This window comes from Myotis nattereri (genome assembly GCF_964212035.1).
Source record: "Myotis nattereri genome assembly, chromosome: 15".
NCBI lineage: Eukaryota > Metazoa > Chordata > Mammalia > Chiroptera > Vespertilionidae > Myotis > Myotis nattereri.
The window spans coordinates 55,040,098-55,059,508 of record NC_138090.1 but is presented as its reverse complement, the minus strand read 5'-3'; the positions used below and the strand labels follow the sequence as shown (position 1 = coordinate 55,059,508).

The 19,411-nt window shown below is 51.3% G+C and overlaps 3 protein-coding genes across 3 annotated transcripts in view; all 3 read right to left on the bottom strand.

Moving 5' to 3' along the window:
* LOC308530473 (leukocyte immunoglobulin-like receptor subfamily A member 6) overlaps nt 1-19,411 on the bottom strand; it is a gene marked incomplete at both ends in the record, with an annotated part of 73,621 nt that overhangs the window by 26,019 nt on the left and 28,191 nt on the right. The window lies entirely within an intron of this gene.
* LOC308531369 (leukocyte immunoglobulin-like receptor subfamily A member 6) lies at nt 3,465-8,118 on the bottom strand (the record flags this gene model as incomplete). Its single annotated transcript, XM_081108317.1, has 8 exons — nt 3,465-3,562; nt 3,708-3,758; nt 5,965-6,273; nt 6,518-6,814; nt 7,031-7,333; nt 7,480-7,764; nt 7,928-7,963; nt 8,085-8,118. 8 exons carry the CDS (start codon nt 8,116-8,118, stop codon nt 3,465-3,467), a joined length of 1,413 nt encoding a protein of 470 aa, XP_080964443.1.
* On the bottom strand, nt 12,142-17,257 carry LOC308531368 (leukocyte immunoglobulin-like receptor subfamily A member 6; the record flags this gene model as incomplete). The annotated part of the gene is made up of 8 exons (XM_081108316.1): nt 12,142-12,239; nt 12,386-12,436; nt 15,100-15,408; nt 15,661-15,957; nt 16,171-16,473; nt 16,620-16,904; nt 17,067-17,102; nt 17,224-17,257. 8 exons carry the CDS (start codon nt 17,255-17,257, stop codon nt 12,142-12,144), a joined length of 1,413 nt encoding a protein of 470 aa, XP_080964442.1.

The window sequence follows — 19,411 nt, the reverse complement described above, 5'->3', positions numbered from 1 at the left end:
AGAAACAGAGTCAATAATCCAGTCTAGTCCAACATGGGCTTCTGTCCAAATGTGAGTGTGAGGCTCATATTGCAGCTGAACTTGCCAGACACTACAGTCAGATACTAATTGTGAGAGAGTGGACACCATGGGGCAGGACACTTGCCCCCTTTCAGGTATGAATGTCAGGACAGCCTTGGGAATACTCTTCATGGACACTCAGGTGTGTTGGAGGTGAGTGTCCTACAGTAATGGATATCAAAGAGAAACTCACAAAATAATACATAGTGGTATGAAGGACTGTCCACAGGGTCATTAAGGGGATTATCATAATTTTTTGAGAAAACAATAAGAATATATAAAACACATTTTGATTTAAGCATATTTAAATACCTGGGATAAGATGAAGAAGGAAATTGGATTCTTGGAACAACAACCAAAAAAGGTTATTATAGAAAAGAATATAGAATTATAGAAATAAATTAGGTAAATACCTTAGAAGTGAAAAGGCAGTAAAAATGTGATTTAGCCACACTTAAAACATTTTTTCCAACAAAGAGAAGGTAAAGCTGAAGATAGAATTAGGAAACTGGAGGGCAACATTGAAGAAATTTCATGGGAAGCAATAGAGAGAGAATGGAATTAGACAATTAAGATACATGGAGAGCAGAAAGAGATAAAGACCAATGGATATTGTGAGATTCAAGAGAAATGAGATGCGGATGACATTGGCTATAGACCTAGAGACCAGTGACTGGGTATTTTGTAGAGAAGCAGAGAGAGAGCACACAGTGCCTGGTGCATGAATATGCCAATGAAATGTGTGTCTTCATATTTCATATCAAGTAGAGGCAATAGATGAGAGCTGATTTTATTGCATGCCAACTATATATATATATAATGCTAAATATTTGACCATCCTGGTAATGAAGTAACATAGCAACTCCGGCTTCCTCTCCCTAGCGACTAAGCTCCTTGAAGTTTCTTCAGCCCAGGGACATGACTTGCTTCATAGCCAGGTGGAAACATTTCACACTGTAACCAAAAGTGTGAAGCATTTTCCTGTGCCTCATCTCATTTGATCCTCACAGAAGTCCTGGAGCGGGTAGTTAGGAGACTCGGTGGAACACTATTTATCTTTCATTAGCCGGAAAACAGAGATTTAGAAAGCTCAGAAACTTGACCCGACTGAAAAGAAGTAAGAAATGGTGGACCTTGAAAATGACTTCAGGTTTTCTCACTGTGCAGAATATAGGCAAACACCGATGCAGTTAAATATTTTACCCTTTGTTCTCCCTGTGTGATCTACAATAATAATCTGCTTCATATTGATATTTAGTGCTGTGTTGCTGACAATTACCTGAAAGAGAAGTTGCGATGCTTCACTGGGCTGGAAAAAGTTTAGCTAAATCAGAAAGCAGGTCTAATTAACCAAGTTTATTCTATATCTATAAAAAGCTAAGTTGACGCGTGCATGCATGATACATATAAAGCTCTCTCAGGCGCCAATCACATGTGTGTGTTTCCATCTGTCACTGTCGATCGTGAATTTGGTTGACACTTCTATTATAGAGAACGGGCAACTAGTGATATTAAAATATTTCTTCTAATTAATTTCCTTTCAATGTGCACAAATTCATACACTGAAGCACTAGTCCTTTAATAAATAAAAAGAAGGCCAATAGATATGGTAAAAGTACATTGAAGAAATTTTGATTGAAGAATTTTATATTCACACAAATTATTATGTTAAGGGGTAAAGGTGGAAGCATCAGAGGCGAGGATTCTATATGGTGTCCCCAAATTCACCCAAGATTTGCAATTCAATTCAATTGCAAATCTTGCGTGAATTTTGGGACACCCTATATAAGGATGAGGAGACTAAGGCACGTCTGACCAGCTTGAACTCACAGCTCACCTGTTAAAGCCACAGGTCAGGCTCTGTCTTCAGGAGGTTTGAGGAGGTTTGGGAGGTAGACACTCAACCATCACCTTTCTGGAAGTCTGGCAGTCTACCAGAGAAGGTACAGCACGAGATCAGAGCAAAACTTTGGAGAAGAGACACATTAAAAAGAATGTGAAGAACACTTTCCTTTGGAACCAATCCCAATGCGGAACCAATCCTGAGATGGTGAACCCCAACTCCTGGGTTCCCTTGGAGTTTAGGAGAAAAACAGCAGAGAAACAAAGTGTGGGCGCACTGTAGTGAGAGTGCCATGGCTCCTTAGTCTTGAGGCTTTTTATCTCAATGTGGCTCACTCTAGACTAGAGCACACCCTTACCCCATTCCGGGCATGAAGACGTTATTTCTTCCTGCATTGTAATGGTCTCTATGAGACTTGCAAACAGGGGAGCAGTGGGTATTGGCACCTCGTCCTGGGCTCACCCCCTGGTCTTGTTTCCAAGGCCCTCTTTTTCTCTGACTTCCCAGGGAGCTAACAGCAGACCCGCGCAGGGTCACTTCTTTCCTGAAACATTTCTAGAGAACAAAAGCAGATCCTAGGCTCTCCTGTTGCTTCTTACACTAATTACCGCCCTTGTCTCACTGTCCCAAGTTGTAATAAACATGCTCTCTATATCCTCTGAACTTCTGCTGTGAAATCTTTCCAACAGGAAGTGAAGAACCCACACACTACTGACAAGCCTGAGGGGATCTGCTCTGAGCCGGAGTCTGACCAGTGACAACATGGGTACTTGACGTTGGCCATGAAGAGGACATATAGAACAGAGAAAATGGCAAATTCCAAAAATCAGTGTTTTTAAAATTAAATTTATTGGCATGCCTTCAGTGAATAACAGGACATAGGTTTCAAGGGTGCACATCTGTAACACGTGGTCTGTGTGTTTCGCTGTGTTTTGGACAATGGGGTTTTCAGAGGCAACGCAGTCCAGGTGACCCCTTCAAACCACCAGGTCTTGATTCCAGTGAGTGAGGTTGTTGCAGAAAGCACACAGGTGGCATCCGATGGCCAGGGAACGGCGTGTGGAGTCCAGAGAGGCATTAGGACTTGCCTGTGGGTTTATCTCTTACAGGATGGATTGTGCACCTTGTAGATTACAATAGAGAGCATTCTCTGGACTCAGGAGATGGGGACTTCATACAGACATGAAGGTCCGTGTAAATAGAAATAAAGGAAAACATTCCATGAAAGTGTATGGAGGTATGGACCTGTACCTGCCAAGTGGAATTAATGCAAATTTCACCAAAATGAGGAAAGTCAGGATCCAGTCACAGGACTCACAGTGGTCATGAGGGAAATGACCACAGTTCAATGGCAGAAGGTCCAGACCTTGGCCCTGCACATGAGCAATGACTCCTCCACCTGCTATGAGGTACAGACAGGTTCCTCAGCATATGTCCCACGTTATCTTCCAGAACCTTCTGGGCACATGAGATTCACTCCCAAGGCTCCCCCTCTCTGAAGAGGGAATTGTTCCCTTTGTGTTCACGTCCTGTCTGTATCCTGGGTCCTTCTCTGGCTGTTTCAGGCCTGATAGAGCAGCACCCCCAGCAGCACCAGGACCAATCCAGCCACGGCCAACCGAATGGAATTCTCCACAGTATAGTCTTGGGGTTGGGAGTCTGGGGATTGTGGGAAAACAGGTCAGAGAGGTCAGGGCAGGACAGAGTCACCCAGGACCCTGGATGTCCACCCAGGGTACCCACTCCCCTTGACAGGTCATGACTGTCTGTGCTGAGCCCATAACAGACAGTGTCTCCTACTCACCACTCTTGGGGTCTGAGTTGTTCTGTGAGGGGCTGATGGTGTTGGCTGCTCCTGAGAACCAGAAAGGAGTGGGGCTGTGTGAGGAGTTGATGCCACTCAAGCCAAGCCTCCCCATAGCTCATGACCTAACTGCTACCAGTTCCTCCACAATCCCTTTCTCTGCTGGAGAAGGGTCCCGGCTTCTTTCATGGATTCTTTCTGTCTCCCTGGGCCTTTTGAATTTAGACTTTTCTTCTGAGTCACTTTGAAACACAGTTTGGCTTTGCTTTGATAATTCAGGATTGGGAAGAATTATGGTCTCTTGTTGCAGAAAACAATGTGTTATTTCAATCTCTCTGCTCACTGTGGGATTCATAGCCATGGAAGCTACCTCATCTGGGTATAAAAGCTTATATTTATGCAACAGTGAGGACCCAGGACCATGAGTTGATCTCAGATATACAGACATGCATTTATGTAGAACTTGAGCAATTCTTCAGCTCTGTGTTGGGGAAATTATATGAATAAAACTGAGGGGAAAAAATGGTTCTGAAGTAAAAAACAAAACACAGCACCTTTGAAGCATCTTTGGTAATTCGAGTTGAATTACCTCTTTTAATTCTTAAATGATTGTAACTAAGATTTTAATGTGTAAGTAACCATCATGTAAAAGTTCTCAGGACAAAAGCAATAATAGAGAGAGAGGTGTGTGCAAAACATGCCGAGATCATTATGCTCAACGAAATGAGCCAATCAAGAAGGACAAATATCACCTGACCTCACTTATACATGGAATCTAAGGAACAAAATAAAGTGATGGATAAAATCAAACCCAAGGCATGGGAACACAGAACAGACTGAGGAATCTCAGAGGTAAAGAGGAGAGGGTGGGAAGAGGTTAACCAAAGAACTTGTATGCATATATCCATGCCCATGGACACAGAAAATAGTGCAGTGAGGGCATGGGAAGGGCTGGGAGGGAGCCAGCTGGGGGAGGGTTATAGAGGAGAAAAGCGGGGTGGGGGGCACATCTGGGATATTCTCAACAATACAGATTGAAATGCAGAGAACAGCCATGAATTTCAGAGTCTGGGCTGGATCCCCCTGATTCCTCACGAGGTGTCTATGGTCCCCCTGAGTCTCAGGTGGGCACTGAGGGCCTGGAGGCCTCCAGGAGCACAGGATCTTGCAGAGTGGTGCCAACAGGTGGGGATACTTCTCACTACAGCAGGGTGTCCAGTGACCCACACCAGTTCCCACTTTGGCCAGAGCAGGCACTGTCCTGCTCTGAGAAGCTCAGGTCCCACCTATGTGGTCAGGGCTTCCATCTAAGGGGCTCAGGAAATGAGCCGCTGAGGGAGTGTTTCCTGTTCTCTCTCTACCTCTCCCTGCCTCTCTTCCCCCATCAGCAAAGCCATCTTCCCTGTGCTACAAGCCAGGCCTGGGCACCAAAGGCTGACCCTCTCCATCTCCCACTCCACACACTGTCCACCTGCTTAGGGACCCGGGGACCAAGCTAACTATGCAGGGCTGCTGGCTTTTAGTGGAAAACCCCACAGATCCTGTGTGGAACCAGGAGGAGCTGAGATGCTAAGTGGGTGTTTTCAAATCTTTGGTGTCTCCATAACATGGTGGCTCCTCTTGCTAAGCTGAGCCCCCAGGCCTGGTGGATAATCAGTGTACCTGCCCCCTGACCCCCTCAGCTTTTCAATCCCTACAAGGTCACAGTGACTGGGAGCAGCAGGACAGGCCCAGAGAGGCTGCCCCTGGAGCAGGTCTAGGACAAGCCAGGTGTCAGGTGCCTCAGGAAGTCAGAAATGAAAGTGCCCCTGCAGGTCATGGCAGGCAGCCCCTTTGCTCAGAGGGAAAGGTTCTCAGAGTTCACCTCCCAGGAGAGCTGAGTCCACGCACACTCAGCCCCATTTTCAGGGATCCTGCCTGTGGGATGTCCCCCTGGGAGCAGCAATGCTCTGCTCTGAGGTGGAGCCACCAGGAGTCAGCGGGTAGGGCTTCTGTCTGGTCACTTCAGTTAAATCTCACTTCCTGTTAGCATTACTGGAGTAGTGCCGCTTCCCGCCCTCCCTCAGGCCTGTCTGAGACTGCAGGGCTGGGCTGTCCCAGGGGAGGGAGGTCCCCGCCTGTGTCCACCCTTTCAGGAGATGACCCTCCGCTGTGGAACCACCCAGTGCTCCCACTACTTTCATCACATCTCAGACTTAGATGAGGACAGAGACAGAGATGACCTTGGAGCCCAGAGAGGACAGGACAGGCTGCTCACCTGAAACCAGGAGCTTTAGGGGCTCACTGGGCAATGACAGCAGGAAGGGGGAGGAGCTGCATGAGCTGTAGCACCTGTAGGTGCCCCCGAGGGCTGAGGTCACAGGACTCATGGAGAACTCTGCCTGGAACTGCTTAGCTTGGTGCTTTGATCTCAGACGCAGGGGGGGATCGGCTGCCTCCTCCTTGGAAAGAAGAAACGTGTCTCTCGGGCTCTGTGACTGACACAGCAGGGTCACGTTCACTCCTGAGGCCACCCAGGCTCCTGAATGCATGACCATCGAGAGGGAGGGCCTGTCAGGCAGTTGTCCTAGAGAGAGGGAGGAGGATGAGGACTGACGGCCCAGCTTGTTCTGTCCTGAGAGTCACCAGTCCTCTCTCTGAGGACCCTCCTTTCTGTCTGTCTCTGTTTCTCCGAGTTTCCCCTTCTCCCCTGTCTCTCTGTCTATCTCCCTCCCTGGGGCCCTGCACTTTCATTCTGGCCTCACCACCTGAAACCCTCAGCAGGGCCTGTGCAAATTCTGGGTCCCTGACTGAACCCACTGGCTCCTCACCTGCCACCAGGATGTCCAGGGGGTCACTGGGGGCCGACCACTCAGAGGAGAGGTTGTATCCACCGTAGCATCTGTACCGGCCCCCGTGGGAGCTTCTCACAATGTCCAGGGGGAAGTGGGCCAGAGAGAGCCCAGCCTGGGGATGCAGCACAAGGCTCTGGGGGAGGTCCCGTCCCCCCTCCTTGTGCAGAGCGAATCTGTCATAGCCGACATCAGAGCGACACTGGAGGGTCAGGTTCTGTCCAGAGGCCACAATGGGGCCCTGCTGGCTCAGGAGGGAGGGCTTCCCAGCCTCACCTGGGGAGACCAGACATGAGTTACAGGGGCTGCTCCTCTCATAAACCCCTTCTCCTCTCCTGGCCTCCAGGTCTCACTATCTTTCTCTGTGACTCCGGCCCAGGAGCCCTTGTGCTCCCCTCACCCCACCTTCTCACATGGGCCTCCCCTCACAGCAAAGATGCCAATGACTTGGCTGGTATCTCAGTCCGTGGATGGGGCAATAATAGTACTGACCTGAAACCAGGAGCTGCAGAGGGTCACTGGCTGGTGACCACACCTGGGGCCTATTCCTGTAGCAGCCATAGCATCTGAACCTCCACCTATGTGTGGGGGTCACGGGGCCAACAGGGAACAGGGCCTGGAACTGCCCACTGGGCTGTGGCTGTGAGTCCAGGGTCCTGTAGAGCCTGTGGTCTCCTTCCTTAGTCAGAAGGAACCTGTCAAATCCCTGCCTTGAGCTACACTGGAGGGTCATGTTTCCTCCTGAGGTCACCATAGGACTGGGCAGGGCTGAGAGGCTGGGTTTGCTGTAGGCTCCTAGGAGAGGAGGAGGCAGCATGTTAAATGGGGCTCACACCTCCCTCATGTCCCCCGGGGCTGGGCTGTGAGAGGGAGACAGCCTGAGAGCAGACCCCCTTCCTGAGGGAAGAGCCTGAGGCTGGGACTCCTAAGAGTCCTCTCACCTGTCACCACCAGCTCCAGGGGGTCACTGTGCTCTGACCTGCCATCAGGGCTGTAACAGTGACAGCGATATCGCCCTGCCTGTAGCTCTGTCATGTGTGTGATGGAGAACTTGGCCTTGTCCCCGGGCTCCAGTGGCTTCACTCTGTCCAATGGCACTGGGGTTCCCTCTTTATATAGAAGGTACTCCTCAGCCTCTAGGGTCCCCTGACAACAGATGGTCACAGGGCTCCCCCAGGAGATCACAGAACCTGGCTCAGCCCAGAGGGTAGGTTTGGGGAGGGGCACTGGAAGGAAACCAGAGGCTGGGTTAGAAGGCATTACCCACCCCCACATTTCTAAGATGCCCCACATCCATTAACCTGGAACCACTGTTGTCCATCCCCAGATGCACAGGCTGTAACCCCTTGTCCCATGTGAAAGGGACTTGGGACTCCCGTGGAGACTCACCTGCCTGCACTGGGGTTCTGAGGTCCACACTCAGCCCTGGAAGAGAGCCCCTGTGAGATATTTGTCCCTCAATCCTGAGCAGCACTCTCCTCTCCATGAGGCTCCTGTGTCCTGGGGTCCTGACAGAGCAGGGCTCCCCTCTCCCTTGAATTCTCACCAATGAAAAGCACAGCGATGAGGGTGGAGGTCATGGTGTCTCCTCGCTCTGATGCAGAGTGAATGCGATGGTGCCGTCTGGGCAGGCACAGAGGGTGTGGGCACTGGGAGCCTGGCCCTCCCTCTCTCTCGTGGTTGTCACGTCAGCAGTTCCTCATGAAAGGGGACAACCTCTATCTACCACCTTGGCCCTCATTTTCATGGTTGCCGGGAGCCGGTCCATCCTTGCTGTTTCAAGGGACCTGGCATATATGGCATACTGTTCTTAATATGTTTGCTCACCTTCTTGGCACTATGTGTTTTAACCAAGGTCTCTGAGAAAGGTGGTTTCCCCAGGTAGGGATTTTCCCCTGAAGTTAGGGAGGGAATAAAACCTCTTAACTAAGTGCCAGGTGGGTAATTAATCACTTTAACTACGAACAATCATGCTTAAGCTACATAATCCTTACTCCCTGGAATGGAGATAAGAAACGCCCTAACCTTTGAAATAGAGATTGATAGGATTGGAATCAACTGGTATAAATACAGATGTAAGAAGATGGAACTAGGAAGACAGAACCAGGAGGCACAGAACCCACACAGAACGTTCTCTAGAGACAGAAGAACTTCGCTGGAGAGAACATGGCAAAAGATCCAGGACAGAAACTGGCCTCGGAACCTAGAGACAGAACCTAGTGAGAGAACATGGCAAAAGATCCAGGACTGAACCTGACTACAGAAATTGGCAAGAGAACCTGACTAGAACCTGGTGACTGAACCTGGCTGGAGAACCTGGACAGAATCTGGCTGGAGAACCTAGCAAGAGAACATGGACACAGAACCTGGCTGGAGATCCTAAGCAGACCTTCGCTGGAGATCCAGACCAGAACTTGGCTGGAGATCCTGGCTAGAGATCCTGGCTAGGCTGCTGATCAACCGAACCCTGTCTCCATGTCATTCCTTCTTCAACGACTCCGTCCACACCTTTGGGGACCCCTGGACCTGCCTGGGTTGGACCCCGGCACATGGTGAAGCAAAACATAGTCTCAGAGCCTTCTGAAACACCACTTGCAGGGAACATGACCCAGGGTACCTTCTTCCCTGACAGTACCTCCCCCACAGGGACTTCTTCCTCCTCAGTCCAACCATCAACACCTCCCGGGGGTCCTCACCATTGACAGTGTCACCTGGGCCCTGGAGACGTTCAGGAAGATGTGGGTGACTGTGGCCTGCAGAGCTCAGATCAGCAGGGACACGCTCACCCTCTCACTGTGCAGCTCAGGGCGATGTCCCTGTAACAATGAGCACAGAGGCAAATGCAGGGAAATAAGGGAAGGAAAACCAACTCTTCTCCTGGCCCCAGAGTGTGGGCTTTCTGTGTCTCACAGGCCCCTCATGACCTTCTCCTTTTTGTTGCCACAGCAGCCACCCTCTCCTTCCCGGGAGCAAGGTTATGACTCACTCCTGCCTCCTCAGTGCCTTGTTCCTTGGACAGAGCTGTGCCCCATTCTGAGATCCTGCCCTCAGATATACAGCTTTGGGGAAAGTGAATGATCAGTAGGGTTGGTGATAAAGTTCATTCTTATGTAAATTCTCCTTCATCATCTATGGGCCTTGTGCTCTTGAGCAGTACCATTCAATGTCTGAGTCTCAGTTTCCCCATCTGCAACATGTTGTTATGAACTGAACTCCTCAGAGTGCCTGTGAGTTCTGTGGTGCCATGGGAGGGGTTCGTCCCTGTTGTTCCCAAATCAGATGAAGTTGGGTGGGTGGAAACATGAGAGAATCAAGGTATCTAACTCCACAGACAACATGGACAATGGATGTGCCCACCCAAGGGCCTCCATCTGCTCTTAATACTCAGAAATGCTACTTATTTCAGAACTAGAGGCCTGGCACACGAAATTCGTGCATGGGTACAATCCCAAGGCCTGGCCTGTGATCAGGGCCATCTTCCCAGCTGATGGCAGCTGGTCCTGCCCTCCGCCGCCACCCACTCCCAGTTCACCATAAGGTGATCAAAGCCTGCCGGCTGGGGAAAGGGACCGAGAGGTGGTCAGTGCGCCTCATTGTGACTGGTCAAGTGGTCGTTCTGGTCGTTCTGATGTTAGGGTCAATTTGCATACCACCCTTTTATTATATAGGATTACGTACCACAGTCAATGCAAAAAAGAGAAGTAAAAGTTCCCAAGATCAGAACCACCAGCAACATATAAAATAAGTCCAAGCTGAGTGGCCCCTGATGCCTGGGACTCCCAAGGGGTCATCGGAGGGGAAGGTCTCAGCTCTGTGGGGTCAGATAAGCTTCTGCAGGTGCTCAAATGCAAGGAGGGATGTGGAACAGAGAGAGAGTTGGAAGCAGCGTTGGCCCCTCCACATACATGCTTGGGGGATGGGCACAGGGATGTCTCCAGCCAATGAGCCAGCCCATGGTCAACACTGAGCCACACACCCTGTGTGTGTGAAACAGATTCAATAATCCAGGCGAGTCCAGCATAGGAATCTGTCCAGTGGTGAGTGTGAGGCTCACAGTGGAGCTGACCCTGCCTTGGCTCACTTCTTTCCTATAACTTTCCCAAATAGCCAAAACCCTGCCTCAGCTCTCTCCTATGGCTTCTTCTACCCAAAGCCCTCCCTGTGTTTCACTGTCCCCAGCTGTAATAAACATGCTCTCATCGTCACCTGGACATCGTTGTGAAGGCCTTCCTACATGAAGTCAAGAGCTCACACACACTTTTAGCTGGTGTGGCTCATGGTTGAGCATCGACATAAGAACCAGGAGGTCCCCGAAACCGGTTTGGCTCAGTGGATAGAGCGTCAGCCTGCAGACTGAAAGGTCCCAGGTTCGATTCCGGTCAAGGGCATGTGCCTTGGTTGCGGGCACATCCCCAGTGGGAGATGTGCAGGAGGCAGCTGATCGATGTTTCTCTCTCTCATTGATGTTTCTAACTCTTTGTCTCTCTCCCTTCCTCTCTGTAAAAAGTCAATAAAATATATTTAAAAAAAAAAAAAGAAGAAGAAGAAGAACCAGGAGGTCACAGTTTAATTCCCCATCTGAACACCTGCCCTTCTTGCAGGCTGGATCCCAGTGTGGGGCGTGCAGGAGGCAGGAGATCAATGATTCTCTCTCATCATTGATGTTTCCATCCCTCCCTCTCCTTTCCTCTCTCAAATCAGTAGAAATATATATTTTTTAACAATTTTAAATAACCCACAAACTATGGGCCAGCCTGAGGCTGACCCATTCTGGGTGAGTCCCTCTACAATAACAACATGGGCATTTCACATTGGCCATGAAGGAAGCATATATACCAGAGAAAGTGTCAAATGCCAGGATTCAGAAGTTTTTTTAAAATTAAATTTATTGAGGTGCCATCGGTGAACAACAGGACATAGGTTTCAAGGGTGCACATCTGTAACATGCTGTCTGTGTGTTTCACTGTGTTTTGGACAATGGGGGGTTTCAGAGGCAGCGCAGACCAGGCAACCCCTTCAAACAACCAGGTCTTGATACCAAGGGGTGAGGTTGCTGAAGAAAGCACACAGGTGGCCTCAGAGGACAGGTGAAGGGCATGTAGAGTCCAGAGAGGGCGTTAGGACCTCCTGTGGGTTTTTCTCTCAGGGTGGATTGTTCACCTTGTAGATCGATTACAATAGACGGCATGCTCTAGACTCAGGAGAGGGGACTCCATACAGACATGAAGGCTCGTATAAATAGGAATAAAGGAAAACGTACTCCATAAAAGTGTAGGGAGGTGTGGACCTGTACCTGCCACGTGGGATAAATGCTAATTTCACCAAAATGAGGAGAATCAGGAACCAGGCACAGGACTCACTGTGGTTGGGAGGGAAAGGGGTCCAGTTCAATGACAGAAAGTCCAGACCTTGTTCCTGCACATGAGTGATAACTCCTCCACCTGCAAGGACTCCCAGACGGGTCCCTCAGCATATGTCCCATGTTATGCTCCAGAACCTTCTGGGCACATGAGATTCACTCCCAAGGCTCCTCCTGTCTGAATCATGCATTGTTCCCTCTGTGTTCACATCCTGGCTGTATCATGAGTTCGTCTTTCACTGTTTCAGGCCTGATAGAGCAGCACCCCCAGCACCACCAGGACCAATCCAGCCACGCCCAATCGGATGGAATTCTCCACGGTGTAATCTTGGGGCTGGGAGGCTAGGGATTGTGGGAAAAGAAGTCACAGAGGTCAGGGCAGGACAAAGTCACCCCTGGACCCCAGATGTCCACCTAGGCACCTCTCTACCCTCGACAGGACATGACTGTCTGTGCTGAGCCCATAACAGACAGTGTCTCCTACTCACCACTCTTGGGGTCTGAGTTGTTCTGTGAGGGGCTGATGGTGTCCGCTGCTCCTGAGAACCAGAGAGGAGTAGGGCTGTGTGAGGTGTTGATGCTACTCAAACCCAGTGTCCCTATAGCTCTCCCCTTTCTCATGACCTAACTGCTACCAGTTCCTCCACAATCTCTTTCTCTCCTGGAGAAGGGTCCTGGCTTCTTTCATGGATTCTTTGCGTCTCCCTGGGACTTGTGAGTTTAGACTTTTCTTCTGAGTCACTTTGAAACACAGTTTGGCTTTGCTTTTATAATTCAGGATTGGGAAGAATTATGGTTTCTCGTTGCAGAATACAATGTATTATTTCAATCTCTCTGCTCACTATGGGATTCAGAGCCATGGAAGCTACCTCATCTGTGTATAAAAGCTTATATTTACGCAACAGTGAGGACCCAGGACCATGGGTTAATCTCAGATCTACAGACGTGCATTAATGTAGAACTTGAGCAATTCTTCAGCTATGTGTTGGGGAAATTATATGAATAAAACCGAAAAAATGGTTCTAAAGTAAAAAACAAAACACAAACACAACACCTTTAAAGCATCTTTGGTAATTGGAGTTGAATTACCTCTTTTAATTCCTAAATGTTTGCATTTAAAATGTAAATGAGCCGAAACCGGTTTGGCTCAGTGGATAGAGCGTCGGCCTGCAGACTGAAAGGTCCCGGGTTCGATTCCGGTCAAGGGCATGTACCTGGGTTGCGGGCACATCCCCAGTGGGAGGTGTGCAGGAGGCAGCTGATTGATGTTTCTCTCCCATCGATGTTTCTGACTCTATCTCTCTCCCTTCCTCTCTGTAAAAAATCAGTAAAATATATTTTTAAAAAAATGTAAATGAGTAAGTAACTATTGCTTAAAAGTTCTCAGAACATAAGCAATAATAGAGAGGTGTGTGCAAAACATGCCCGAGATCATTATGCTAAATGAAATGAGCCAGGCAAGAAGGACAAATATCACATGATCTCACGTATATGTGGACTATAATGAACAAAATAAAGTGATGGATAAAATAGAACCAGAGGCATGGGAACACGGAACAGACTAAGGAATCTCAGATGTAAAGAGGAGAGGGTGGGAAGAGATTAACCAAAGAATTGTATGCATATATCCATGCCCATGGACACAGAGAATACTGTGGTGAGGGCCTGGGAAGGACAGGGAGGGACCCAGCTGGCGGAGGGTTATGGAGGGGAAAAATGGGGAGGGACATCTGTAATACTCTCAACAATATTTAAAATGCAGAGAGCAGCCATGAATTTCACAGAGTCTGGGCAGAGACCCACTAGTTCCTCAACACATGCATGGTCCCCTCTAATTCTCAGGTGGGCACTGGGGGCCTGGAGGCCTCTAGGTGAGCACAGGGCCTTGCAGTGTGGCTCCCACAGGTGGGGACACTTCTCACTACAGCAGGGTGTCCAGTGGGTACAGCACTGTCACCCACAGCAGGTTCCACCTTGGCCAGAGCAGCCACCTGTCCTGCTCTGAGAGGCTCAGGGACCCCACCTGTGTGGTGAGGGCTTCCATCCAAGGGGCTCTGGAAATGAGCAGCCGAGGGAGTGTCTCCTGTCCTCTCTCCACCTCTCCGGGCCTCTCCTCCCCCATCAGCCCAGCCATCTTCCCTGTGTTACAAGCCAGGCCTGGCCCCAAAGGCTGCCAAATAGGCACCCCCTCCATCATCTACTCCACACAATCTCCATCCTGGTTAGGGACCTGGGCGCCAGGCGAACTATGCAGGGCTGCTGGGTTTTAGTGGAAAACTCCACAGATTCTGTGTGGAACGGGGAGGAGCTGAGATGCTAAGTGGGAGTTTCCAAATCTTTGGCGTCTCCATAACATGGTGGCTCCTCTTGCTGAGCTGAGCCCCCAGGCCTGGTGGGTAATCAGTGTACCTGCCCCCTGACCCCCTCAGCTGTTTAATCCCTACAAGGTCACAGTGACTGGGAGCATCAGGACAGGCCCAGAGAAGGCTGCACCTGGAGCAGGTCTAGGACAAGCCAGGTGTCAGGGCCCCAGGAAGTCAGAAATGAAAGCGCCCCTGCAGGTCATGGCCAGGCAGCCTGGCTCCTCCTTCCACAGCCTGGACCCCAAAATCTCTCTCTGCCATGACCACCCCTCCTGTCACCTGCCTCACTTCCCCCTCTTGGGCCAGACTACATGGTGAGGGGTGAGGGGATATGTGAATGCTCAGGCCCCTGGAGCATGCTGGTTCCCCTACCATCTCTCCCAGACTCCCAGGCCCGTGGGACACAAGCCACTCTTAGGAGTCAGGGGGCATTAGATCCTCAGAGACTCAGAACTGCCCTGGGGTGGTCTGTTCTCTCTGAGCAAAGGAAAACCAGTGGTTCATCAGCTGTGGACATGGGCCCTGTGGGTGGGAGCTGGGGTCCCAGAGGGTCCTGGGAAGTAGGACAAAGGTGTGAGAGTCTGGTGCCGAATTTGGCCTCCCCACCTCACTCAGACTCTACCTGCATCTGCCCTGTGGCCCCTCAGACACTCTCTTGAACCACCAGGGACCTACTGCTTCCAGTGAGGGTAAAGACTGAGCAGGGGGAGGGGACCTTCTAACAGGAAGATCTCTGGGTGGCCATCTCTAGAGCCCCTCACTCCCATTTCAAGGCATAATTCTTCTGCGGACAGGACCCTGAACTGACAGCTCAGCAGACAGGGTCAGGGGCCCCTCACCTGAGACCAGGAGTGCCAGGGGCTCACTGGGGAGTGACAGCAGGTAGGGGGAGGTGCTGTGTGAGCTGTAGCACCTGTAGGTGCCCCCTTGGGCTGAGGTCACAGGGCTCATGGAGAACTCTGCCTGGAACTGCCGAGCTCGGTACTCTGATCTCAGACGCAGGGGGGGATCGGCTGCCCCCTCCTTGGACAGGAGGAAAGCACCCATCCGCCTCGGTGATTGACACAGCAGGGTCACATTCACTCCTGAGGCCACCCTGGCTCCTGAATGCACCACCACCGAGAGAGAGGGTCTGTCACGTAGCAATCCTAGAGAGAGGGCGGGAGGGTGAGGGTTGCCTGCTCAGCTTTTTCTGAACTGAGAGTTTCCAGACCTCTCTCTGAGGACCCTTCTCTCTGTCTGTCTCTGTTTCTCTGAGTTTCCCCCTCGCCCCTCCCACTCCCTGTCTCTCTCTGTCTCTCTCCCTCCCTGGGGCCTGCACTTTCATTCTGGCCTCATCCACTGAGCCCGAACAGGGCCTGTGGGAGCCTGGTCCCTGACTGAACCCACTGGCTCCTCACCTGCCACCAGGATGTCCAGGGGGTCACTGGGGGCCGACCACTCAGAGGAGAGGTTGTATCCACCGTAGCATCTGTACCGGCCCCCGTGGGAGCTCCTCACAGTGCCCAGGGGGAAGTGGGTCTGAGAGAGCCCAGCCTGGGGCTGCAGGACAAGGCTCTGGGGGAGGCCCCATCCCCCCTCCTTGTGCAGAGCGAATCTGTCATAGCCGACATCAGAGTGACACTGGAGGGTCAGGTTCTGTCCAGAGGCCACGATGGGGCCCTGTTGGCTCAGGAGGGAGGGCTTCCCAGACTCACCTGGGAAGACCAGACATGTGTTACAGGGGCTGCTCCTCCCATAAACCCCCTTCTCCTAGCCTGGTCCCCAAGTCTCAAGGTCACTCTCTATGTCCCTAGCCTAGGAGTCCGGTGCTCCCCCGATTCCCTCTCCCATGAGGCTCCCCTCCTAGCCAAGATGCCAATAATGTATTTGATGCTTAATTGCATGGATGGGACAATAATGTAACTCACCTGGGATCAGGAGCTCCAAGGGGTCACTGGGGTGTGAGCACAACTGGGGGCTGTGCCTGTAACAGCCATAGCAACTGAATGTCCACCTGAGGATAGGGGTCACAGGGCCCATAGGGAACAGGGCCTGGGACTGCCCACTGGGCTGTGGCTGGGAGTCCAGGGTCCAGGAGAGCCTGTGATCTCCTTCCTTAGTCAGAATGAACCTGTCAAATCCCTGCCCTGAGCCACACTGGAGGGTCACCTTCCCTCCTGAGGTCACGACAGGGCTGGGCAGGGCTGAGAGGCTGGGTTTGCTGTAGGCTCCTAGGAGAGGAGGAGGCAGCATGTTAAATGGGGCTCACACCTCCCTCATGTCCCCCAGGGCTGGGCTGTGAGAGGGAGACACCCTGAGAGCAGACCCCCTTCCTGAGGGCAGAGCCTGAGGCTGGGACCCCTGAGTGTCCTCTCACCTGTCACCACCAGCTCCAGGGGGTCACTGTGCTCTGATCTGCCATCAGGGCTCAGATAGTGACAGCGATATCTCCCTGCCTGTAGCTCTGTCATGTGTTTGATGGAGAACTTGGCCTTGTCCCCAGGCTCCAGTGGCTTCACTCTGTCCCAGGCCCCTGCGGTTCCCTCTTTATCCAGATGGTACTCCTCAGCCCCTGCGGTCCCCTGACACCAGATGGTCACAGGACTCCACTTGGGGATCATAGAACCTGGCTCAGCCCAGACTGTAGGTTTGGGGAGGGGCCCTGGAAGGAAACCAGAAGCTGGGTTAGAGGCATTACCCACCCCCACATTTCTAAGATGCCCCACATTCATTATCTCAGAACCACTGTTGTCCATCCCCAGATGCACAGGCTGTAACCCCTTGTCCCCAGACAGAGGAACCTGGGAATCCTGTGGAGACTCACCTGCCTGCACTGGGGTGCTGGGGTCCACACTCAGCCCTGGAAGAGAGTCCCTGTGAGAGATTTGTCCCTCAATCCTGAGCAGCACTCTCCTCCCCATGAGGCTCCTGAGTCCTGGGGTCCTGACAGAGCAGGGCTCCCCTCTCCCTTGAAATCTCACCAATGAAAAGCACAGCGATGAGGGTGGAGGTCATGGTGTCTCCTCTCTCTGATGCAGAGTGAATGCGATGGTGCCGTCTGGGCAGTCACAGAGGGTGTGGGCACTGGGAGGCTGGCACTCCCTCTCTCGTGGTTGTCACGTCAGCAGTTCCTCATGAAAGGGAACAACCTCTATCTATCAGCCTGACTCTCCTTTTCATGGTGAAGCAGAAAATAGACCCGGAGCCTCCTGAGATGCCCCTTGCAGGTGAGGTGACCCAGGGCACCTTCTTCCCTGTCAGAGCCTCCCCCACAGGGACTCCTTCCTCCTCAGCCCATCCATCAGCACCTCCCTGTGGACCTCACCATGGACAGTGTCACCCAGGCCCTGGAGACGTTCAGGAAGATGTGGGTCACTGTGGCCTGCAGAGCTCGGATCAGGAGGGACAAGCTCACCCTCCAACTGTGCAGCTCAGGGCAATGTCCCTGTGACAATGAGCACAGAGGCAAATGCAGGGAAATAAAGGAAGGAAAACCAACTCTTCTCCTGGCCCCAGAGTGTGGGCTTTCTGTGTCTCACAGGCCCCTCATGACCTTCTCCTTTGTGTTGCCACAGCAGCCACCCTCTCCTTCCTGGGAGCAAGATTAGGACTCACTCCTGCCTCCTCAGTGCCCTGTTCCTTGGACAGAGCTGTGCCCCATCCTGAGATCCTGGCCTCAGTTGTCCAGCTTCGGGGACAGTGAGTGGTCAGTAGGGTTGGTGATAAAGTTCATTCTTATGTAAATTCTCCTTCATCAGCTAAGGCCCTTGTGCTCTTGAGCAGTACTATTCAATCTCTGAGCCTCAGTTTCCCCATGTGCAACATGTTGTTATGAACTCAACTCCGCAGAGTGCTTGTAGGTTCTGTGGTGTCTAGGCCATGGGAGTTGTCCATCCTTGTTGATTCCCAGATCAGATGAAGTTGGGTGAGTGGAAACATGAGAGAATCAAGGTATCTAACTCCACAGACAACATGGACAATGGATGTGCCCATCTAAGGGCCTCCATCTGCTCTTAATACTCAGAAATGCTACTTATTTCAGAACTAGAGTCCTGACACATGAAATTCATGTGTGGGTACAATCCCTAGGCCTGGCCTGCGATCCAGGCCATCTTCCCAACTGATGGCAGCTGGTCCTGCCCCCCGCCGCCACACACTCCTGGTTCACCGTAGGGTGATCAAAGCCTGCCAGCTGGGGAAAGGGACCGAGAGGTGGTCAGTGCGCCTCATTGTGACTGGTCGAGTGGTTGTTCTGGTCGTTCTGATGTTAGGGTCAATTTGCATATCACCCTTTTATTATATAGGATTATGTACCACAGTCAATGCATAAAAGAGAAGTAAAAGTTCCCAAGATCAGAACCACCAGCAACAAATAAAATCCGTCCAAGCTGAGTGGCCCCTGATGCCTGGGACTTGCAAGGGGTCATCGGAGGGGAGGGTCCCAGCTCTGTGGGATCAGAAAAGCTTCTGCAGGTGCTCACATGCAGGGAGGGATGTGGAACAGGGAGAGAGTTGGAAGCAGCTTTGGCCCCTCCACATACATGCTTGGGGGATGGGCACAGAGATGTCTCCAGCCAATAAGCCAGCCCATGGTCAACACTGAGCCACACACCTTGTGTGTGTGAAACAGATTCAATGGTCCAGGCAAGTCCAGCAGGGGCATCTGTCTACGGGTAAGTGTGAGGCTCACAGTGGAGCTGACCCTGCCTTGGATCACTTCTTTCCTATAACGTTCCCAGAGAGCCAAAGCCTCCCCTAAGCTCTCTCCTGTGGCTTCTTCTGCCCTAAGCCCTCCCTGTGTTTCAATGTCCCCAGCTGTAATAAACATGCTCTCAACGTCACCTGGACCCTGTTGTGAAGGCCTTCCTACATGAAGTCAAGATTTCACACACACTGTCAGCTGGGGTGGCCCATGGTTGAGCATCAACATAAGAACCAGGAGGTCACAGTTTAATTCCCCGTCAGGACACCAGCCCTTGTTGCACGCTGAATCCCAGTGTGGGGCCTGCAGGATGCAGGATATCAATGATTCTCTCTCATCATTGATGATTCCATCTCTCCCTCTCCTTTCCTCTCTCTAATCAGTAGAAATATGTATAAATTTTTTTTATTGCTTAAAATGTTACAAAGAGTAGTACATATGTCTCCCTCCCCCCCCCCGACCCCCCC